This window comes from Epinephelus lanceolatus, chromosome 23, assembly GCF_041903045.1.
Source record: "Epinephelus lanceolatus isolate andai-2023 chromosome 23, ASM4190304v1, whole genome shotgun sequence".
Lineage (NCBI taxonomy): Eukaryota > Metazoa > Chordata > Actinopteri > Perciformes > Serranidae > Epinephelus > Epinephelus lanceolatus.
This window is the reverse complement of record NC_135756.1, coordinates 1,934,102-1,958,713: the sequence shown is the minus strand read 5'-3', so window position 1 is coordinate 1,958,713 and position 24,612 is coordinate 1,934,102. Positions and strand designations below refer to the sequence as shown.

General features: G+C 43.6%; 2 protein-coding genes across 3 annotated transcripts in view; one reads left to right on the top strand and one right to left on the bottom strand.

The window, feature by feature from the left end:
- Positions 1–24,612, top strand: part of LOC117249267 (plexin-B2-like) — a 266,340-nt gene that overhangs the window by 190,170 nt on the left and 51,558 nt on the right. Inside the window, exons 4-11 of one of the 2 annotated variants that reach the window (XM_033614805.2) lie at positions 7,587–8,104; positions 10,262–10,588; positions 10,896–11,034; positions 14,046–14,191; positions 14,312–14,488; positions 15,694–15,828; positions 20,280–20,380; positions 20,629–20,755. In XM_033614805.2, coding sequence (XP_033470696.2) covers positions 7,592–8,104; positions 10,262–10,588; positions 10,896–11,034; positions 14,046–14,191; positions 14,312–14,488; positions 15,694–15,828; positions 20,280–20,380; positions 20,629–20,755 — 1,665 coding nt within the window. In that variant the 5' untranslated portion in view covers positions 7,587–7,591. Of the gene's footprint in view, positions 1–7,586; positions 8,105–10,261; positions 10,589–10,895; positions 11,035–14,045; positions 14,192–14,308; positions 14,489–15,693; positions 15,829–20,279; positions 20,381–20,628; positions 20,756–24,612 lie in introns of both variants that reach the window. The other variant, XM_033614804.2, reaches the window with a different exon arrangement.
- The window catches only part of ncaph2 (non-SMC condensin II complex, subunit H2), a 302,512-nt gene that overhangs the window by 246,837 nt on the left and 31,063 nt on the right, over positions 1–24,612 (bottom strand). The window lies entirely within an intron of this gene.

Below are 24,612 nucleotides of genomic sequence, written 5' to 3'. Positions count from 1 at the left end.
GAAACCAAACGAGTGCTGCTGCTTTCAGACAGTAGAGCTGCAACCATTAATTGATTAATCACAGTCAAGGGTCAACTTTTAAATCAGTCACCAACTAATCTGATGATCGATTAATCAGTTTGACTAACTCTCTGATTCCAGCTCGATAAATGTGAATATTTCCTGGTTTCTCTCCTCCTGTGACATTAAACTGAATATCTTTGGGTTGACGACAAGGACGTCGAACTTGGTAAAAACAGATCGACAGTTTGTAGCCATTTTCTGACATTTTATAAACCAAACAACTGCCTCATTTGTGGATAATCGAACCTTATTAGAAAACAAGCGGGCCCAGGATCAAACCATGGGGTACACCACATTAATATTAACTCTTCCTGAACAGAACTTCCCAAGAGAAACAAAGTCAGAAAGAAACCTGCCGAGCTACGTTTCTAGACTCTCAAAAGGAGATCATTGCAAATTAATTATGTTTCCAATTGCAGTGTTTCAACTAAAGACAAAATATAATAAATGTTTGACCAGATTCAATGATTTACAGGACAAAATAAAACTGTATTTTATATATGTTTTAAGATTCATTAATGGAGAAAATAATCAACATATTAATTTATAATGAAAGTAATCATTAGTTGTAGCCCTACAGGTGCACTGTGTACAAAACAATGAACCAGTTACACCTCATCGTTCTTCGTAGATCAGATCAGATTCTACTGTACCGTCACTGTGTAGAGAACTGAGACAGTAAGATGAGATAAAACTTTATTTTTCCTGAGGGAGAATACAAGCTGAGAGGAGTGCAGATACAGACTGACATAACAGAGTAGGAAAGCAAATGTGTTGCGAATGTAAGATACAGTATCTAGCAAATATAAACTAGATATAACACTAGATAACAGGAAGTGGCAAATAGGTGCAAAACAGTTTATACTGTTTATACAACGACACAAACAGGTCACCAGTATGAATGATAAATACAAACTCAGGTAAGCGTCACAGTCTAACAGGAAGTCAGTTAAACTTCAGGGATCAATGAAGTGATTGTGAATCAGTTTCAGCTGCTTTGGTGCAAATCAAATCTGCTCCTTTGTGTGAGGAGGAACAGGAGGAGCACTGCCAGAGCCCTACAACATGACCTCCAGCAGGCTACTGGTGTGCATGTTTCTGACCACACTGTCAGAAACAGACTCCATGAGGGTGGCATGAGGGCCCCACGTCCTCTAGTGGGACCTGTGCTCACAGCCCAGCACCGTGCAGCTCCATCATTCACCAGAGAACACCAGAACTGGCAGGTCCACCATAGGTGCCCCGTTCTCTTCACAGGTGAGAGCAGGTTCACACTGAGCACATGTGACAGGCGTGAAAGAGTCTGGAGACGCCGTGGTGAACGTTATGCTGCCTGTGACATCATCCAGCATGACTGGTTTGGTGGTGGGACAGTGATGGTCTGGGGAGGCAGATCCTTGGAGGCTCACACAGACATGTCATAGCCAACGGTACCCTGACTGCTGTTAGGTACCTGGATGAAATCCTCAGAGAGACTGTCAGACCTTATGCTGGTGCAGAGGTTCCTGGGTTCCTCCTGGTGCAGAGGGCCCTGGGTTCCTCCTGGTGCAGAGGGCCCTGGGTTCATCCTGGTGCAGGACAATATTTTAGTGCAGATACTTATGTACTTGTATTTAAGTAAGAATCTGAATGCAGGACTTTCACTTCTGAGTGTTTAATATTACTGGTTTAACTGAAGTAAAAGACGTGAGCACTTCCTCTTCCAGCTCTGAACAAAAGTAAACCAACCTTTAACATGGATCAGCCGAAATGTCCTCGCCTCACATACTTAAGATCTGAAAGTCAAACTGTTGCTCAGGAGGAAAGAGGAAGAAGAGAAACACACCTTCAGCACCTCTGACACCGAGTGTATTTGTGGTGTGACTCAAAGAAGCTGAGCAGGAGGATGAAAGCGAGACAGAGAGAGCGATGATCCCTGTGTGGAAACTAAAGATGGTTGTTCCTTTGATGTGGCAGATGCACACATCCATAATAGGCCCTCTGAGAGAGAAGGTGAATATACCTGCTGCCTCTCTACACTGAGCTCAGGAGCAGGAGGAGGAGGAGGAGGAGGAGGAGGAGGAGGAGGAGAGATGAAATTTAATGAGAGAGGAGGTCACATGACAGGAACACAGAGAGACTGGGTCAACACGGAGCTCAAACATAGAAGAGGAGGATGTTTTTTTTATACCAGTTTAATTTCAGCATTTATTAATATCATTTTAATGCTTAATGCAGAATTACTGATTTATATTCACGGTATTATTTAATTCTGCTTATTTTAGAGCTTCTGCACATCATGGTGGGAGAGACAGGAAATGAGTCCAATACCCACCATTACCAGTATCTTACAGAACTTGATGTAAGTTTATTAAATAGTATCCATTGTTAAAGGTAATGTGGCAGTTCTAGCACATTTGGTGCCCCAGACAAGCCTCTCCCCCACCATCAGGCGCCACATGCCATGTTGATGTGAAAGAACGGCTTTTTTCACTGGAAGTCACTGACCAAGTGCCGGTATTTGACCACTTTGAGTGAGACCGGATTGTTCACCCAGGAGACTGGTGTTTGTGTCACTTGTGAAACAAAAAGTCAGCTGTGTTTTAACATAACGTTCTGTATTTTATTTATTTATTCTGTAATTTATGTATGGACCTTCCACACTGTCGTCACTGACGTATGGTATTTACATCATGTATGTTATGTAACACTTATTTTAACCCAAAACATGATCTTTATTCTGAACCACACCCATTGCCACAGGTGTACATGTATAGGTGTGATCAAGCACCTAGCCAGGCAGTCCCCATTTGCAAACATTTGTGATACAAAATGAGTTGTACTGAAGAGCTCAGTGACTTCAAGCGTGGTACTGTGATAGGACTCCACCTTTGCAATAAGACTGTTAATGACATTTTATTCCTGCTGGATATTCAATGGTCAACTGTAAGTGATATTATTAGAAAGTGGAAGCGTTTAGGAGCAACAGCAGCTCAGCCACGGAGCAGAAGACCAGGTGAAATCATAGAGCGAGGTCAGCGACTGCTAATAATAATAATGATAACTTTAATTTATACAGCCCCTTTCAAAAAACGCAAGGTCACTTTACAATACATAGTAAGGAAACAATAGCACCAACAGAACAGTACAATACAACACAAGCAGTACAGAAAAGCAACTAAACTATAACAAACAACAGAAGAAAGCAGAGACACTGTGTGATGGTACACTGGGCATGAGATGGATTATCAAATTAAAAAGCCATGGTGAACAGATGAGTTTTGAGGGTGGATTTGAAAATGTCCAGTGAAGGGGCGTTGTGGGTTACAGGGGGAAGAGAGCTCCAGAGGGTGGGGGCAGCGATGCTGAAGGCTCAGTCACCGAAAGTTCTGAGGCGGGAGTGAGGGATGAAGAGTAGGCCGGAGTCAGAGGAGCGCAGAGATCTGGATGGGGTGTAGGTGTGGAGGAGGTCCGATATGTACTGTGGGGCGAGGGCGTGGAGGGACTTGTAGGTGAGGAGGAGGATTTTGTAGATTATGCAGGACTTGACCGGGAACCAGTGGAGATGGATGAGAGTGGGGGTGATGTGCTGCCAGGGCTCGGTGCGGGTGAGGACCCTGGCAGATGAGTTTTGTACATGTTGGAGCCTGTCCAGGGTTTTGTTTGGAACCCCGAACAGGACACCATTGCAGTAGTCCAGGCGGGAAGTGATGAAGGAGGGGATGAGTGTTTCTGCAACTGAGTCGGTGATTGAGATGTTTTTCAGGTGGTGGAAAGCAGATTTGGTGACAGATTTGATGTAGGTCTGAAATGAGAGGGTGGAGTCGAGGATCACTCCCAGGTTGTGGACCTCAGCAGATGGTAAGATGGTGGCACTGTCAATGGTTAGGATTAGATCCCCAACCTTCCCAAGCAGTGCCTTGGGGGCCACAACCATGAGCTCTGTCTTGTTGCTGTTGAGTAGATTAGATGTCAACCAGGATTTTATTTCGAGGAGGCAATTGATGAGAGACTGAGGGGGCAGATGGGCAGAGGGCTTTGTACTGATGTAGAGCTGGGTGTCGTCGGCATAAGAATGAAAGTTGACTGCTGAGGCGCATGGTGTGTAAAAGTCGCCAACATTCTGCTGATTCCACAGCTAAAGAGTTCAGAGCTTCCACTGGCATTAATGTGAGCACAAAAACTGCGCGGCGGCAGCTTCATGGAATGGGTTTCCATGTCCGAGCCGTTGCATGCAAGCCTCACATCACCAAGTCCAGCGCCAAGCGTCGAATGGAGCGGTGGAAATGTGTTCTGTGGAGTGACGAATCCATCCAATCAGTCAGATGGGCGAGTCTGGGTTTGGCGCATGCCAGGAGAACGTTACCTGTCTGACTGCATCGTGCCAACTGTGAAGTTTGGTGGAGGAGGTTTCAGGGTTTGGGCCTCTTGTCTCCAGTGAAGGACAATCTTAAGGCTTCAGCATGCAAAGACAGTTTGGACAATGCTATGCTTCTAGCTTTGTCGCGACAGTTTGGGGAAGGCCGTTTTCTATTCCAACATGACAGTGCCCCAGTGCACAAAGAAAGGACTATAAAGAGCCCTCACCTCAACCCCATCGAGCACCTTTGGGATGAACTGCAACAGAGATTGCGAGCCAGGCCATCTCGTCCAACGTCAGCACCTGACCTCATCAATGCTCTACAGAATGAGTGAATCCTCCTTCCAAGAGGAGTGGAAGCTGTTAGAGCTGCACGAGGGGACCAGCTCCATATGAAATGTATTAGACTACAGTGTCATTATAGTCCGTATTGGTGCGATGCTCAGGCGTCTGAATCCTGGTGTCCATAGTGTAGATATATAAAGGTGGTACAGCAGAGAATATAAAGCTGTGTGGAAACACTGAGGCTATCAGTGCACTCACAGGTCTGTGTGTGTGTGTGTGTGTGTGTGTGTGTGTGTGTGTACTTTACCACAGTAATACTTCCCAAAACTCTGCATTGCACCCATTAGGACCACCTGACTGTGATATCTGTGGACAGGTAATTTGGGCGAGCAGGTGTGAACAGAGATAAGTCTTTTCACACTAATAAATCCCTTCTGCAATGAAGCGAACTCAAGTGAATTCAATTTAGAGTTAAAAGCACAGGGTGGGGGGGGGGGGGGGGGGAAGCTCCAGTCGATTGACCACCAATCAGAATGATCTGATAGACGCCGCTGCTGTAAAACCAATGATTGGCCAGTTAAAATGCCTGCGAATAAACGAACGAGACACGACTCTAAGAGGTTTGATTTGTGGGACAGACGGCAGAGACCACGCTGCGGTGATTACAGGCAGGTTTATGACGCGCTTAGGCAGATTTAGGAGGTAAAGTTGATGTGAATCAGCCAAAAATGAGCTGATACTTTGACCACGAGTGTTTGTGCGGTGGCGTTAGTGTGAACACTGTGGTCGTGTTTTACAGCCGCAGGCTGCAGCTATAATTAAACACTCCCATCCAGACTAATGGAAGGAGAAACTCACTATGTCACCAAACTAATTGCTACACTCAGTCTCCCTCCACACACACACACACACACACACACACACACACGCACACACACGCACACACACACACACACACACACACACACACACACACACACACACACACACACACACACACACTTTCTTCTTTTGTCTTTGCTAATCTAATCTGGCTCAGCAACTCTCTTCACTTTTTAGGCCGCTGCCTCCTCCTCCTCCTCATCTCTGGTTCTCCTCCAGTAAAGGATGTTCTGGGTTTAATGAGAAGCTCCTCATTACTGCCTCTCTTTGCTCTCAGCATCGGTTCGTTCGTTTCTCCTTGAGTTGGTGCTGCTGTCGGTGCTGAGCCCTGCAGTACAGAGTCATGAGCGCTGTTTAAATTCTGCTTTGTTTAGAGGATGAGCGCCAACTGTGTCTCTGACTCTGAATTCAGGTTCACTGGGTTTATAGTCAGGACTGTTTGTCAGAGACGGTGTTCTCTGAACAGTTTAGGACTGCGGAGCTCACGATTCCTGACTGAATGTTTTATTGTTTAGACGACATATTGTCTCAGAAAATGACAAATGGTTGGGGCGACCTCCAGCTCACTTGGTAGGGTGTGGGCCCCGTGTATGCTGAGGCCTCCATTCAGACCTGTGGCCCTTTGCTGTGAGTCATCAGGGAAGGTGCCTGGAAAAAAAATCTTGAAAGACAAAAGTCCATCACAACATGATGTCTTGTTTTGACCAACAGTCCAAAGATATTCAGTTTACAATCATGTCAAACAGAATGAAGCAACAATGTTCAACGTTTCTGCTCAATTAATGACTTGATTATCAGAAGAGCTGCAACCTGACTGACAGTTTTAGCTCTGACAGTGTTAAGAAATGTTAACTATTGCAGAACTTTGAACTGTAGTGCATCAATGGTTTGTTTGATCAGCTGAAAATGAATTGATGGTTTTGATCAGTTAATCTATTCAGTCATTTATCAAGCCAATAATATTACAAATGCTGGTTTCACCATAAATTTTTAGGATTTAGTCCAGTTTTTCTGTACTTTTGTCATAAATTAGAGCCGATCTGTGTTTCAGCAGGGTCGACATTATCCTCCGTTACTGCTATCAGGCCAAGCTACACTCACTCCAAAATTGTCAAATACCAGCGCTTGTTCAGTGACTTCCAGCATCAGACACCAACATCATTTCACATCAGCATGATGCGTGGACAGTTGTCTTTATTCTGTAATGGCGCCTGGCGGAGATAGGGGGAACGCAACCAGGCGACAACTTAAAGGGATAGTGCACCCAAAAATGTAAATTCAGCCATTATCTACTCACCCATATGGCGAGGGAGGCTCAGGTGAAGTTTTAGAGTCTTCACATCACTTGCAGAGATCCAAGGGGAGAGGAGGTAGCAACACAACTCCACCTAATGGAGGCTGATTGATGATCCGACTGGATAAGTGAGAGTTGGATTAAACTGCAGGAGTTTGTGAGAGTTTGTAAACAGATGTTTTGATATAGTTTTGCTGTTGTTAAACGTGGACCCCTATGATTTTAATTCATCAAGAATTTTCCCTGTTTCGGAGTTCACCGCAGAGGCCTGAGAGAAAACCAGTGTTTTTTCACAATTTCAACATAACCCAGAGTTAGTAACTGATGTCCAAAAGTTCATAAGGGGGTGAAGTGTTCCTTTAATTCTAGCTTCTTTCATGGTTGATATGAACTTCTAAATGAAAATATGGATTCAGTAGTGTCTGCAGGTATTTATTTCTCAGTGTAGCCTGCAGGTATTTCAAATGAAGGCCCAATAACACTGGAAGGAGCTCACTCTATTGGATAACTTTTTGTTGTTGTTGTTGTTGTTGTTGTTGTTGTTGTTTTTATGGCTTTGGTTTTTGCTTTCTTGCTTTTGGCTCTGGGAAACTGTGACGAGCACTGAAAACTAAAAACTAAAATAATCGAGATGGATAGAATATAAAATATAATTGAAGCCCTGCTTGTTCTTTTCTCTGTTTGATGCTGAAAACGTTTCTTTCTCTTCTGTCTTTCCCCCAGACGTGATGGAGCGGTGGTGGGTGTGGCAGTTTGCCCTGGTCGCCCTGGCAACCATTTGCCTCATCCCCTCCGATGGTAAAGAAACAGAGTTCCTCTCCGACACCCTCATCAACAACGTGGTGACCGACCCTCATACAGGCCGGCTGTACGTCGGTGCCGTCAACTCCCTCCACCAGCTGAACCACGACCTTGAGGTGGAGTCCCGCACAGAGACGGGCCCCAAACGGGACAACCGGCTGTGCACGCCGCCCGTCACTGACGCCTGCGAGGAGGCCATGGACACCGACAACCACAACAAGCTGCTGCTGGTCCACGAGGCCAAGGACGTCCTGGTGGTGTGCGGCAGCGTCTACAGAGGAATCTGCTCCCTGAGGAACCTCAGCAACGTGGAGCAGCTGCTCTACTTCAGCGACACCAAGGGAGAGAAGTCGTATGTGGCGAGCGCCGAGGAGAGCGTCTCCGTGGTGGGAGTGATGTCCTACTTCACCAAGGACAGAGACAACTTCACCGTCTTCCTGGTGAGCAGTTAAACACACAGTATATTACCCGTGTTATTCCCATCAGCGCTGAGGTAAATAAAAACAGTGAATATAAATGATCGCCTCCATCTGTGATATTGTGCCAACAAACACAATTAAACTGCAATTTGTCGAGAAGGGAGGAATGAAATTGGCAGCCATGAGGGAAATGAGCGCTTCTGTCAGTGATTTTATTTCTTCACACAGTATCAGTGGAGTCTTTACAAGATGCTTTATGATCTCATGTCTCCTCTCCTTAAATCAAAGCAGCCGTGGAAGAGCTTTTGATGCTGCTTCTGATAAAATCACTTCTGATTTTACCCCGAGTGTGTTCGACATGTGAAGGTTTACCTCCCTGCAGCTCTCTGTCACGGTCATACGAGACGGCCGTGGTTCTCACAGTCAGGGTCCTTGAGGTACCTTCAGCAGGTTATAGGCTAAAATGATCTGCAGTTCAAAGTCCAATATTTACTCTTCTTTTAGCTCTGTCCTCTGAAACATGTCTAGCTCTTTAGCTGCTCAGTGCTCCACTTTCTCCACAATCTCCTCCCTTAATCCCATTGTTAACATAAGGATATTAATAATGCAGCTCCTCCAGTCATCGAGAGCAACTGTGAGTCAAGATTAGCTCTGAGTGTTGACTGTTGCGCAACTTAAACCAAGAACTTCTAATGTCCCTTCACGAAACCTGTGTAGTACAACACTGACAGTAAGTTTGTCCTCAATTTCTGATTCTCAGTAACGTCAGGAGAATCTCAACTAGATCTGACAGGAACACAGCGTCACAAGAATTTCTGCTGCAACTTGAAATATTTTGTGTGTTTGTGTCATTTGTGTTGAGTTATTTTTTTCACCTGGCACAATCTGCGGCTATTCACATGTTTACATTGACTTAGAATGTAATCCCTACACTCACAGTAGTCCCTATTACACACAGAACAATAGCTACTCATGTCGGCCTCCAGTGTGACATATAACATACGTGTCAGCAGCTCTTTATAAACAATAACAATGACATCACGTCAATAACAATCATTTACCGTCCCTGTTATATGGCGGCTGATCTCGTCCTCTGCTCGGAGGGTAAGGTGCTCCTGGACCTCACTTTTTTCACTGTTTGAGGACATTTACAGCTGCTGGTCTTCTTTGAGTTAGCTGCTAACGGCTAACTGCTGCTTTTAAGTGTCCCGTGGTGGGTCGTACACATAACATGTTGTCAAAATGTCACACCCGTCCTGCTGCTGTCCCTTTGACACAGACGTCAGGCCATTAAAGGTGAGACAACTCTGTCCCCCCATTCCAGGTTTGTACCTTTTATAAAGAAGAGCAAGGCGGAAGAACGACGCCACATTCCCGTCTTGAACCATGGGCTCATGTGTCCAAAGTTTTATTCGAGTCATAGTATTTTTGCTCACAAGTCTCGAGTCAAATGAAACTTTCAGGAAGTCAAGTTGCCAGAAAGTCAGGTCTCTAATGAACGGGTTATCTTTAGGTCTGGAAGCTGAATTACCCATCACCCCCGACGTCTTCAACTCTCCTTCTTTTTCTTTCCAATAACAAAAGTAAAGTGATCCATATTCAGCTCTGCTAATTAGCTTTAGCACACTGGAACTTATTGTATTTTACAGAATCGATTTGAACAACAGACCAGCAACTGCTAACTGCTAATGTTGACGTTAACACATACAGGCACGTTATGGACACACTTGCAATGACACGAACCAACCAATCAAATCACACAGCTGGCAGCAAAGGTCAAGGGGACATTACTGGGTAAATGAATCATATGATATTATTGTTAAGTTTGGGTATATGTACAAGTTAGTCAGCTAAATATTATACGTTTTTAATTCCATATATATGTTTCATCACAAAACTATTATGGGTTTTGGGGGGAGGTCGCAGATCAGAGAAGTCAAAAGCTCGTCTCGTCTCAATTTGTATGTTAAGTCTTTCACAGGTCCACGTCTCCAGTCTCAAGTCCATAACTGGGATTTAACACATGAAGACAAACAGATATAAAAACAAACACCTGATTTGGGGAGCAGCAGGGCACTGGAGATGTTTGATAGTGAAACAGTTAAATATTCAAAGTTTGGACCAACTGTAAAGGTCAAAAGACGTTTCCCACTGAGTTTATTGTCTCTTGTGTCTCAGGTCGGTAAAGGTTACGGCAGCCACGACAGCACCAAGCTCATCTCCACCCGCATCCTCCAGGACTACGGTGACTGGGTGGTTTTCGACAGCATCATCGAGGCGTCGGCGGTGCAGGCCAACCCCTTCGTCCTGCGCTACCTCCACGACTTCCGCTTCTCCTTCAAGGACGGCGGCTTCGTCTACTTCCTGTTCTCTCGGACGCTCGGGGTTCAGGACACCAAGAACTTCACCTTCATCTCCAGGATGTGCGAGGACGATCAGGGCTATTACTCGTACACTGAGCTGCAGCTCAACTGCAGCGCCAGCAACAAGTACAACAAAGCTCAGGTAATGATGATGCTGTCAGCAGCCGCCGGATAGGCTGTCAGCGTTTTTATTAAAAGGGCAGCAGTGACTCAGAAAAACACATTTTACGTTTGGCTGAGTTTGTCTTAAATTGAAGGCTTTTTACAAATGCCTCGGCCCTGACCCCTGAAAAACTTCAGAAATTGGATTTAAAATGTTCCTGAACCTGAAAAAGCTTCAGTTTGTGGGATCTCCACTTTCACTGTTCCTCAGGTATATCTGCTAAATACATCTTTTTACTGTAGATATCTAACATTCAGCTTCTTATCTCCTCCTCATCGCCTCCCAGGCTGCTTATGTAGGAACACCAGGTGAAGTTCTGGCTGAGACGATGACCAGATTAGGACAGTATGGAGCCGTATCAGCCTCTGACAAGGTTCTGTTTGTCACCTTCACTTCTGATGAAGACCCGTCTACTTCAGCCATGTGTAGGTGTTGTCTTCATGCTGCCAGATGTTCCTGATGTCTTATGTTGGCAGATGTTCCTGATAGTTTATGTTGGCAGATGTTCCTGATAGTTTACGTTGGCAGATGTTGGTTGGTGGCAGAATGTCCAAAAACACATCAAAACATTTCAGTGAAATTTGGCAGAACGTTTGGACATGAGACAAAGAGAAGAGGATGAGCTTTGGATGCAGATTTAGACGCACTATCACCACTATGTGTTTATTTATAAAACACTCTGGACCATGTGACTCTAAGATATAAGTTTTCCAGATTGTTCAACACAAATCTGTTTAGAAATTGGATGTTTAAATGTTGAAAACAGCAGCTGATAAAACAAACTCACCACAAGCTTTACTCACAGTAATTGCAGCTGTTCTGGAGCTTTTGATCACATCACATGATCTTCATTAAGAGATGGAGTGAAGGTCAAAAGTGCCTGGTTGACCTTTAACCTTTAACCAACATGGATGAGAAGTCCTTTAAGTGCTCAGAACAAAAAGGAAATTGAAGCATCTACAGTCCAATAACACCTGGGCAGGGGGCGCTAGAGAGCGAATAATGGAGTAAGATATATTTTGCTGAGCTCCTTCCCAGCTTCTACCTTTTTAAAATAAAATTGAAGCAGCGCTGATCTACAAACAAGTTCATTCATTGCCCACATGCTTCCTACGATACTGAAGTGCGTTTTTTACTCTGTAATGGCAACTAATCTTCAGAAGTACACGACCGTGTGCCGACCCGTCCCTGTACGGATTAAGAAGAAATGGGTACAGATGATCTAAAGTCCCAGATCCTTTGAGTTTAAAAGAGAACATTTCTGCTGGCGTAACTGAAAAACTTGCTGAAGACTTTACTATCTAAAGAACGAGCTCCAGGCAGTCAGAACAGAGTTGGTAATAACACCTGAGCAAACATGAAGGAAAACTCCAGAACAACTTAGAGCCAAACTGGAGTTCTCCCAGATGTTTAGGAATGTGGAAGTTTCAGATTTCCTTTTATTCAAGGTCAGTGACTTATTGTCAAGTTGGCCCTGCCTGTAGGAATTTGACGATCAATGAAACTGTAACCCTTTTTGGACTCATCCACATATAATATTTGGTAAAAAACTGGATGAAATCTATAAGAAAGTACACATCATCCAACACTTCTCGTCATTTAGATTCTTTCTAAAAAAAATGGTAAAAAGTCTGTATTCTTAGCTCCCTGTTGAGGTGGAAATGGTTGTATCGACAGATTTTTTTATGCCCATTACAAACATTTCTGCATAGTTGAGAAAATTTAGCCCTTTTTAAACAGGAGTTGTGCAAATTTACAGGAAAGCCCAATCAGTCTTTTTTCAGCATTGGCAGTATAAAAACAAAATCGGGGAGTGCAGCAAAATGCCGCCTACCTACTTTTGTTTATACAGAATGTGCCTTTTTCGGGGCAATGGGGGGCGTGAGCAAGTAACAAAACGTGTAGCTCAGCGTGTGACGTAAACAGTGACGTGGGAGGGAAGCCGCGGCTGGTCAGTCCTTCGGTGATTCTCTCATAAGTCGGCCCGTTCTTCACCGTCCCCGTCATCTGACGGTTAATGGCCTCTTCGTTTGCGAGGACAAGGAGGGCGCGCAATTCCTTGTCTCCCCAGTTGCTCATCTTTACAGTGTCTGTCAGGTTTGTGTTTCCCTCTTGCTACTAGCTGCTCGCTAATTCCTGCTATCAGCTGTTTCCTGTTTATCCACTGCCAGTGACTCGCACGTGCGGCGTCATCAACAGCTCCTCCCACAAGTCATCAACAGCTCCTCCCACAAGTCATCAACAGCCCCTCCCGTTGCAGAAGGCCGCCTTGGTCTGTTTAAACTAAAAGGGTTCCTCCAATATGTCTACCCTACGAGGAGGAAAATTGGGCACCTCGGATCAACTCGCCAATCCGGCTCCGTGTGTCTAAACGCTCGCAGCTTGCCAGCAAAACGGCCCAACATTCGCCGAAAATCTGGCAGTGTAAAAGGGGCTGTAGATTAAATAAAAGGGAAACTTTGCTTTTCTTCAACCAGCTCTGTGTCGTTTGGTTTCCGCCTGTGCTGCGAACGTTGGGAGCTCTCTGATCATCCGCCTGCAAAAGTCAGCCAAGTGACATGAAATGCAAATGAGCGGGAAGTTCCAGGTGCTCGCAGTATGTGGGGAAGTCAGACGGCATTTATCTGCACACACTGTGATGACACAGAGCCGGTTGAAAATCAGCAAAACTTGTCTTGAAATGATTCAACTCAACCAGACTCATCTGTCAATACAGCCGTCTTCACCTCAACAGGGTGATCAGTATACTGATGTGCTGCTGTTTTTAAAACTAAAAGGAGAGACATTTTGGAATAAATCTGTATTTTCATCTTTCTTTTTACAGAGTTCAGTTTGTCGTCACTGCATAACATATTTGGATAAGTCCAAAGGGCTTTCATTATTGCCCATTTTCATTGGTTTCAATATTCTTTTAGGCGTGGCGAGTTTGACAGTAAGTTCGGAAGTAGTTTTAAGTTTTGTGCAGAATCTGATGACGCTCCACCTGTGGTACGGTAGTAGTGCCATAGTGCTGCAGCATTATGGTCAACATAGTGACGAAGGCAGAGGTCATAAATGTGTGTGTCTTTTAAAACTTTGCATTATTGTTCTGATACAAACTCCTAATTTCCCAGGTTTTAGGAAATGTATTTTTATTTCTTGTGTTATTTCCAGGTTTTATGGGCTGAGAGAGAGAGAGACGGGGTAAAAAGTTTTTCACTACACTGAATGTTCGCTGTACTTTCTTTAACATATCTGACAGTAAACTTGAACCTGAACTTGTAGGTGGTCCCAACAGATCCAAATAAAACACTAAATAATGAGGATTTTGCAGAACTGGTGTTGTGATTTGTGATTTTTGACGTGTTACTGTTTGGTTTGGAGTTAGATGTGTTATTTATTATCAGAAGAAAGTGAAGGAAATGTGTTCAAACAGTGTTTGTGCTCCTCTCTGCAGGCATGTACCCTCTTCAGTCCATCAATAAGAGGCTGGTGGAGATAATAGGAGCCTGCTACAGCCACAACGGCATCATTAACGAGAAGGCTGCCGTCTACTCGCCTTACTCCTCCAAGTCTGAGGAGCTGTGCAGCAGCAGTAATCAGGTGTGTGTGTGTGTGTGTGTGTGTGTGTGTGTGTGTGTGTGTGTGTGTGAGGGAGATAAAGACTGAAACAATGAGAAAATAACTCATACAAATGTGATTTCTACTCTTCTCCATCAGAAGGACATGGCGAGGAGATACAAATGTGGAGCAGAGTTCCTGCCCTCGCCGCTGGCCAGCAAGGCCGAGTTCGCCTTAACGTCTGAGCCCCAGTTGGCCCGTAAGGGTCACATGACTGCTGTGGCTGTTGCTGTGGAAATGGGGCACGCTGTGGCGTTCCTGGGCACCGCCACCGGAGAGGTAACGATTGATTGATTCCAGCCTGTGGCCCTTTGCTGCATGCCGTCCCCTCTCTTTTTGCCACCTTACACACCTAATACCGCTTAATATCGATTAAAGGAAAAAAAATCCCAAAAAGACGAAGAGAATCTTCCCTACATGGATTTAAACTCCACCCCCATTTTGTAGCAAAAACACCTAAAATGACATACCCAAATTAAAATGACTGTAGCTTCTGAACCGCTCTGACTACATGCATGCATGAGGTCTTGCCAGAAAGAAAACTCCCTGAAGTTTCTTGTGAAAGTGTCAGAAACACTCTAGGTGATACAGAGACAGAGTAATGGGCCTCTGAAGTCAGTAAAAAGTTGAAGATTTTGCCTAAAATAAAATAAAAAATGTGTTTCAGGATGAATAACTGTCTGTGGCTTCATCTGAGCAGGTAAATGACACTGTGGGGCTGTAGGCACACTATCAATGAACACTTGTTTCAAATTTGAAGAAGACTGCTCAAAGTATGACCATTCTACAGTGTTTTTACCATGAAAAGATCCAGGCGGAGCTCCAAATGACAAGTCGGTCACTCAGCTTCAAAACAGTCCTATCAGTGATCAAACAACACTCAGCCAGCTTCAAACATTGTACCTTATTGAAATCAGGTGTGATTATGATAGCTGATGTTGTTTATGACACAGAAACACCATAAAATATCACCAAATAAAGCCATATGAAACGTGAAAGTTATGATCCCACTTTCTAGACGGTATATCTCAGCCAAAAATAGTGGTAGGAGTGAGACTCTTACCTTTTATAAACCAGCTAAGTCCCCGCTAACAGCTCCACATAAGATCATGAGTAATCCTTTAACTTTTCCCGTCGAAAAACGGCATGACATGACTTGTCACCACTCGCGATTTTGGACTTTGTATGTTTAGGCTGCTCTGGTGCGAAATACATAATAAATAAAAGAAAAACAATGTTATTTTTGAAAAGTTGAGAGCTTCCTGAATCCAGCAATACCAAACATCACATGGTTTGATGACGTAGTGCGCCTGGGAGATACCATTTAACAGAGGAGGGGGGGAGCGAGGACGTCGGCGTCCTGGCGGAGTTAGAGAGGTTAAATAATGATAAATAAAAATGTCTCTGTCTCGTCTCTTCAGTCATCTTCACCCAACATTTATTCATTTTAAAATGTGTTAATGCAGTTTCCGTGTTCCCTGCAGGTGCTAAAGGTTCACCTGTCGGCTAACCCTGAGGTGTACGGGCGAGCGCCGGGCGACGTCACTGGAGACAAGGTCAACAAGAACCTGCTGTTCGATTCCAGACTCCAACACCTGTACATCACCACGGAGAAAAAGGTCAGAGTCACTCACACTTTGGACGGATTGATTATTCGTTTCCATTTCTCTCCTCCTCCATCCGTCTAGCACATCTGTGTCGCCACACGAAGAAGGTCAGGAGCTCCGTCATGTGCTTACTTCTGCTTTCTGGTTTCATCCATCAGGCCGAGAGACTTAATGAGTCTTTCATTTATTCTGTCTGTCTTATTTGATCATCTATTCATTCGTTCTACTAACACCAATACATCCGTCTACATTAGCACACAGCAGTCAGCCATTGATTTATTCACTCATTGTCTCTTTGTTTTCCCCTCTGCCTTTTCTCTTCATCTGTCTCCTTTGTCCTTTCATCTTTCGCTCGCCCTCATTCTCCGCCGCCACACCGAAAGTGAAATGGATGTTATTGATTTAGAAATGAATTAATTAGAATGCACTTCAAGAGGGCAGTTCACTTTCATCAAGTCAAGTGACGATACTCCAGCTTGTTCCATCTGCTCATCTAAATGTATTAGAGCGGCCTCTTCTCGTTGTCAGGCAGCTAAATTATTTCCACAGCTGGTCTGAAGACGGTCTCTACTTAAACACCATCCGTCCGATACCTTCTCTTTACAAGAGAATATTAAAGTCAGATCACAAGTAGGCTGCTAGTGAAGGGGAACTGTGGTATGTTCTAATCTGGACTCTGTTCTCCATGTGTCTGTGTCTCAGTGTCTGACGGGAACAACAGAGAGGCTGCAGCAGTGAGACAGGCTGTAATGTTGCCTCTATACACACTGACATGACTGTTACTAAAATGACTAACTTATCTTGTCTCGTCTCGTCTCATCTTATTTTGTCTTGCCTCGCCTCATCTTATCTTATTTCATCTCGTCTTGTCTCATCTCATCCCATCTTATTTTGTCTCACCCCATCTTATTTCATCTCATCTCATCTCATCTAATTCCATCATATTTTGTCTTACTTCATCTCATCTCATCTCATCTTGTCTCATCTTATTTTGTCTCACCCCATCTTATTTCATATCATCTCGTCTCGTATCATCTCATTCCATCTTATTTTGTCTCACCCCATCTTATTTCATATCATCTCGTCTCGTATCATCTCATTCCATCTTATTTTGTCTCACCCCATCTTATTTCATATCATCTCGTCTCGTATCATCTCATTCCATCTTATTTTGTCTCACCCCATCTTATTTCATATCATCTCGTCTCATCTAATTCCATCGTATTTTGTCTTACTTCATCTCATCTCATTTCATCTCATCTTGTCTCATCTTATTTTGTCTCACCCCATCTTATTTCATAGCATCTCGTCTCGTATCATCTCATTCCATCTTATTTTGTCTTACTTCATCTCATCTTATTTCATCTCATCTTGTCTCATCTCGTCCCATCTTATTTTGTCTTACCCCATCTTATTTCATCTCATCTCGTATCATCTAATTCCGTCTTATTTTGTCCTACCTCATCTGATCTTATTTCATCTCATCTTGCCTCGTCTCATCTCATCTTATCTTATTTTGTCTTGCCTCGTCTCATATCATCTCATCCCATCCTATTTTGTCTTACTTCATCTAATCTCATCTTATTTCGTCTCATCTCATCCCATCTTATTTCATATCATCTCGTCTCGTCTCATTGCATTCCATCTTATTTTGTCTTACTTCATCTCATCTTATTTCATCTCGTCTTGTCTCATCTCGTCCCATCTTATTTTGTCTTACCCCATCTTATTTCATCTCATCTCATATTATCTAATTCCGTCTTATTTTGTCCTACCTCATCTGATCTTATTTCATCTCATCTTGCCTCGTCTCATCTCATCTTATCTTATTTTGTCTTACCTCGTCTCATATCATCTCATCCCATCCTATTTTGTCTTACTTCATCTAATCTCATCTTATTTCATCTCGTCTCATCTCAACCCATCTTATTTCATGTCATCTCGTCTCATCTCATCCTATCTTATTTTGTCTTACCTCATCTCATCTTATTTCATCTTGTCTTATCTCATTCCATCTTATTTTGTTTTACCTCATCTCATCTTATCTTATTTTGTCTTATCTCATCTCTTTCCTTTTTATTTTGTCTTACCTCATCTCACATCATCTCATCCCATCCTATTTTGTCTTACTTCATCTAATCTCATCTTATTTCATCTCGTCTCATCTCATCCCATCTTATTTCATCTTATCTCGTCTCATCTCATCCTATCTTATTTTGTCTTACCTCATCTAATCTTATTTCATCTTGTCTCATCTCATTCCATCTTATTTTGTTTTACCTCATCTCATCTTATTTCATCTCATCTTGTCTTGTCTCATATCATTCCATCTTATTTTGTCTTACCTCATCTTATTTCATCTCATCTCGTCTCATCTCATTCCATCTTATGTTGTTTTACTTCATCTCATCTAATCTTATTTCATCTTATCTCGTCTCATCTTATCCCATCTTATTTTGTCTTACTTCATCTGATCTCATTTTATTTAATCTCGTCTCATCTTATCCCATCTTATTTTGTCTTACTTCATCTGATCTCATTTTATTTAATCTCGTCTCATCTCATCCTATCTTATTTTGCCTTACTTCATCTCATCTTATTGCATCTCTTCTTGTCTCATCTCATCTCATTCCATTTTATTTTGTCTCACCTCATCTCATTCTATCTTATTTCATCTCATCTCGTCTCATATCATTCCATCTTATTTTGTCTTACCTCATCTCATTTCATCTCATCTTATTTCCATCTCATCTCATTCCATCTTATTTTGTCTAACCTCATCTTGTCTCGTCTCATCTCATCTCATTCCATCTTATTTTGTCTTACCTCATCTCATTTCATCTTATCTTATTTCATCCCATCTTGTCTCGTCTCATCTCATCTCATTCCATCTTATTTTGTCTTACTTCATCTCATTTCATCTCATCTTGTCTCGTCTCATCTCATCTTGTCTTATATTATTTCATCTTACCTCATCTCAGTAAAAAAATATGTGACAGTTGTCGAGTCGGCCTGAAATAAAGGCAGGAATTAGTTCTTCAGCATCCTTGTGATTTAGAAATTGTTGTACTGTGTTTCTGAGGTGGGAAAACGATGTTGTCGTCACCTTGTTAATGATGACTTGAAGCTTAGATCTGAATCAGGGATCACACCAAGACTTGTCACCTCAGATTTAATCCAGGGGGTTAAATTCCTCAGATTATTAAGCAGCATTTCTGTTTTTGTTGCAGGACCAACAAGCAGGATTCCAGTTTTGTCCCTGTTTAACTTTAGAAAATGACTGCTCTATCTCTGTAGAGATCCTTTCATAATGTTGTCAGACACTTAGCATAACATTCTGAGCCTGTCAGTGACAAAAACAAACACTGTGAGTGGACACTGACGGTGTGAACAGAGTGGTTACAGTACAGCCTGTCTCACTGCTGCAGCCTCTCTGTTGTTCCCACCAGACACTGAGACACAGACACATGGAGAACAGAGTCCAGTTTCCCCTGAGGTGATGGATTTATTTATGTTCCATGTCACAGAGTCAGTTTGGAAATAACACTGTCGGGGTTTACGACCTGTTTGCATGCAGCACTGAGATGTATCACATATCTTGGGTGTAACTGTGATTCATCGTCGAAGCATCACAACTGACAGCTGTGACAGTCAAACACAAAACACATGTCTCAGATGGACCCCAGATTTATCCCCTTGTTTCTCTGCAGGCGTTCTTTCTTAAAAAAACAGGAGTGATCACGTTTAACTCCTGAGTGTCCTCTGTGTCCAGCTGAGCCCTCGCTCTGAGCCAGAAACTGCTCTCTCAGTGAAATGTGAACATGAAACACATGTTGATACCACTCAGTGTGACTTACAGCTCGTCTATACTTCCTTTACGTATGAAAAAAGATTCAATCTGCTGCCATAGCTAGGAGCAAGTTAGCTAGCAAGCTAACGTTAACATTCGCATTATTGTTTGTGGAACCAAATCATTACAAACCCAACAAACATCACTGACGGCTTCTATTCGACAACAGTTTTGGGTCTTAGTGCAAACACATGTAGAACCAACAGGCTCCTTGTTGTCTCCAGCCGCCATGTCAAAGGTGGTGAAGTTTGTCACAAAGATGGCGGTCGTTGGGAAGTATCTGTCATTCCACACTCAGCTTTCAGATCATTTTGAGTGCACCAGTAGGATGCTGCATTTTCTCGTACTATGCAGTGTGAACGCACTTGCGCACTTAAAATATGAAGGGTTTAGTACAGAATATGTGATTTGACACTCACTGTATATTTTGATGTTAGCGTGTTTCCATCCATGAGATCAACAGAAACAAAAATTCAATTTCTCACAAAACTGATAAAAAAAGATTCTTTTGCATCATCAGTTTTAAAGCAATGGATTTTTGTCTTCTGTTTTGTCCTGCCTGTTTTTCACAATAAGAGCTCCTTCACAATAAAAGCCTGTCATGTGTTTGCAGATCACGAAGGTTCCAGTCCAGGCCTGCCACCAGAAGACAGACTGCCACTCCTGCGTCTCTATGAAGGACCCGTACTGTGGCTGGTGTGTCCTGGAGGGAAAGTGAGTCACTCTGAAGTGTCTGTGAAGGTTTTTAATAAACTTTCAGTTCACTTGTTTGTATGTGAATTTTGATTAATGAACTGCAGTAGAAAATAAAACGTAACATGAAAAGTAGCAGCGAATAGAAATATTCCAGTAAAGCAGAAGTACCTCATATTTGTTCTGTAGTACAGCGGTTGAGTAAATGTACTTAGTTGCTTTCCATCACTGGTGAAGTTAGATGTGATCGCCATCTTCTCGACTCACAGGTGCACCAGGAAGACGGAGTGCAGCAGGTGGAGGGAGGAGAACACCTGGCTGTGGTCGCCCAATCAGCAGTGTGTTCAGATCAAGGCCTTCAACCCGCCAAACCTCAGCTGCAAGAAGACTCAGCAGGTAGGAGACAAGGAACACGTAGGATTTCTCTCTGAGCTCAATCCACTTCCTGTTGAGCTGGTGGGAGGGGGGGTGGATGGGTCCAACAACCACGGACTTTCACCCAGGAGGCCAGTGTTCACTTCCTGTAAGATTGTAAAACCAAACCCTGTTCTTTTTTCCTAAACGTAACCACGTGTGTGTTGGTGAAGGAAAAAAACATCAGTTGGTGGTGTTGTACTCACGTAGTGCTTTTATTTTGAAAGAGACTGTATGCAAACTGTACATTTCCTGTGAAAACAGAAGTGTATTTTGAAAACAGACAATGCATGTAACAGGCTGAAGTTGACACGGCGTCCCAGAACGTCAACAACCAACACACCCAGGGTGCCAAGTCCTTTTCCTTCTGAGCTCAGGTTCTTACCCTCTGGTGCGTGGCCCCCTCAGGGCCCCTCAGAGGAGTCTCAGAGCAGTGACAGTCTGTCTGATGCTCAGTGACATTTTCATTTACACAGTGTGGATGTGACTCAGGTGTTTATTGTATAGAATCAGTTCTGTTTGTGCTGACGGTTGTTCCTGACCGCAGCTCTGAAGGTTTCAGGCTGATTCAGCTTATAAAGTGAAATATTGTCTCGCACAGAAACTGCTGATGACGCCTCGATACAGTGAATCACATATGAGCAACAACAACAACACTGTTTGTCATTATTGACCGTGTTGGCTGTGGATGTTTGCAGCTCACTCAGAGCTGTTCGATCTGTTTCAGATACTTCAGCTCCTGTGCCTCATCCAGACTCTTAATATACAGAGCATCTCTTTTACTATAGTCCCATGAACGCCTCTTCAGCATGTGGAGAAGGCTAAAGCTTACTGAGTTTGCTAAGCCGTGATCAGACGATCACTCTTCTGGGTAGGGTTCAGTAAACGGTCAATTCTAATTTCAGCTCAATTGAAAATGCTTCAATCGTCCCTCAACGGGTAGTTTCAAGGCCTCACACAGAAACACACACAGAGCCTTTTCACACCTGAAGGTCCAAACCAAGGTTTGTGTTTCTGCTGAGTTTTTTCTTTCATGTTGCACTGATGCGAGTGCACAAAAGAACTCTACATGTCATACCTACTTCCTGTCGTCATCTCCTGTGCGACCTGTGCCATGTGCCACCACGGTTCATTTTGTTTTGTTGTTCTTCTTTTTCATTCTGACGTCAGCCGGCCAGAACTTCCTGGATTCAGTGGTTGTTTTGCTCAGTTTAGTTCACATTACACGATTTTCACCCATCGTGGAGACTATCGTAATCTTTTGAGTGTTCATACTTGGCGATGTGTGTTTCTGCATAGGGAGTCTCGCCAACTGTGTTACGACCTGTGTGTGCACACCACAAGATTTCTCCACCGAGCCCTCGCAGACAGAGCCCCGGATAACATGATGATGTCACCAAAATACATTTTTTAACTTGGAGACGACACATCGTAAAGGCATGGATATTCTTCCCAGTCGATGTTGATTCAGATCTGCCTCCAGGGCCTGGGTCCAAACACAACGCGCTCCCCGTGATCCTGTGGACGCCGCCATTGTCGTTGTTGCTTGCCGGCTTGTCAGTGTTGCCAGATCTTGGGAGAGAAACAAGTAACCAGGGCTATGGCAACAAGCCCAAAAGAAGCGACGGATATATATAGAGAAAGGTGACGTTTAGAAACAAGCCCAAAGTCGCAGCTAATACGCGGACCTGGCAACCCTGCAGCTCATCCTACTCACATTTCTTCCGCCCTCCTGCGTGCTGACGTGGGACGCATTCCGCCTCTCATTGGCTGATGCTCTTTGTCATTCGTGTCACACTTCTCCAGTTTTCTACCATGCCAGATATCCAGTCCCAGTCACAGACGAGGGGGCGACTTGCTCGTAGGCTTGTTCACACATGAGGACTCGTCGTGGCAGACTATCTGCCGACTCACCTCTGACCTAAGGTGGCTCTCAAGATCCTCTGTGACGTCAAAATCGCGGTGAAAATTGTGTAATGTGAACTAGGCTTAAGATGTAATAATGCTAAGTGTCTTCCTAATTTGTCAGGTTTCATACTGTCAGCTGCGGTCAGAGTTTTCAGACACTGGTCTCTCCTCGTCTCCCAAAACATTCACTGTCAACCAAAAAGCATGAGAGGCTTATTAGAGAGTCACATTTTCTTCTTGACTTGTTTTTTGGTTGATTACTTTCAGATGGAAACTTATTTTGGCAGCTTGTATCCGCGATCCAGAGGGAGCTCGGAGTAGAGCCGCTGCTCCTTCGTGTTGAGGTTCAACATCTGATCAGGATCCTCCTGGTCCAGCTGGTAGGAGGCCCCGGGGCAGACCCAGAACACACTGGAGGGATTATAGATCTCATCTGGTCTGGGAACACCTCGGGGTCCTCCAGGAGGAGCTGGAGAGTGTTGCTGAGGAGAGGGATGTCTGGAGTATTTTGCTCAGCCTGCTGCCCCCACAACCCAAGACTATAATTTCTTTAGTTTTGGGTACATCAAAATCCCCCCAGAAAGATCTCCAGCACCAGTTCACAAATCTATATACTGGGCAGGATAAAATATTCATTTAGCAGCCAGTTGCTGGTAAATATGTAGGATTTGTTTCACTCACCTGCCAAAAAACATGGTAATCTATTATGTGGCTGGTTAAATTCGGGCAGTACCTCGCCATTTGGCTGTTGGACAAAAGGGTAAATTGTCCCTGATCATGGGTCCATCTGACTGATGGAGGAGAGACACGGTTTCTTTGAACAGGTGTAGTCAGAAGGTCATGTGACCTGAAGAGCTAAAAACCCTTAAATGATTTGATCCGATTGGTTTTAGTGAAGAGTTCTCTTGCTTAACGTCTCCCTCTTCCTGAAAAGAAGAACAAAACTCTTATCTTCATGATTTCGAGGAGAAGAAATGATCATAGCCGGCAGCATGAAAGTAACGATGAGCAAACTGATTTCAGTAACACTCTAAAATTCAGAATGAAAACGCTGCGGCAGCTGTTTTGAGAGGATGGTGCGCTGCGCGGCTGTGTCTGAAGCTGACGGCTGAACTTTGTGAATTAATGAGGAATTGATCAAAGAGCTGATTTAAAGAGAGACATGTCGTCCTTCAATATGTAGAGACTGAAGACTGACCTTACTCCCATCATGCCTCTCTGCTCTCAGAATAAATCCACTGCTGTTAGACTTCACACACGTTCAGCTCAGACACACGGCGCTCATTCATTAGGAAGTTTATCTGAAACTTGAGCTGCTGACAGGAATGTGTTGTGTATGGAGATTATAACATTTAATTCTCACAGTCGTCCTCATCAGACACGATAAACACGGCAACATTATGGCTGCGTGTTAATTACAATCAGGTCAGGTTATGATAAACACTATGCAAATACAGGCAGGAAGTTTTATAAAGTTGGGCTGTGAAGACTTTGTCTCTAACGTCATGTCTGGTTCCTTCAGACTGAACTGGATTCAGTCCTCAGGGACAAACTTAAGTCCAGTTAAAGTGTCAAGTCTCGATCAGCAAATTAATGATGATCAATATTTGTCTTTGAAAGGCTTTTTAATGCCTCTGCGCCATCAATAGCTGAGGGAGGAGACATTATACTTCGGATTGTCTGTCCCATTCTCGTGACAGCAATATCTCAAGAACACCTAGAGGGATTTTTTTGCAAATTGGGCACAAACGTCCACTTGGACTCAAGAATGAGCTGATTAGAATTTGCTGGTTTGAAGTCAAAGGTCAGTGTGACCTCACAAAATATGTTGTTGGCCATAACTCAAGAATTCATTTGCTCACTGTGACAATATTTCACACAAATGTCAAACAGGATAAAATATTGAAATGATGACATTTTATATCCAAGAG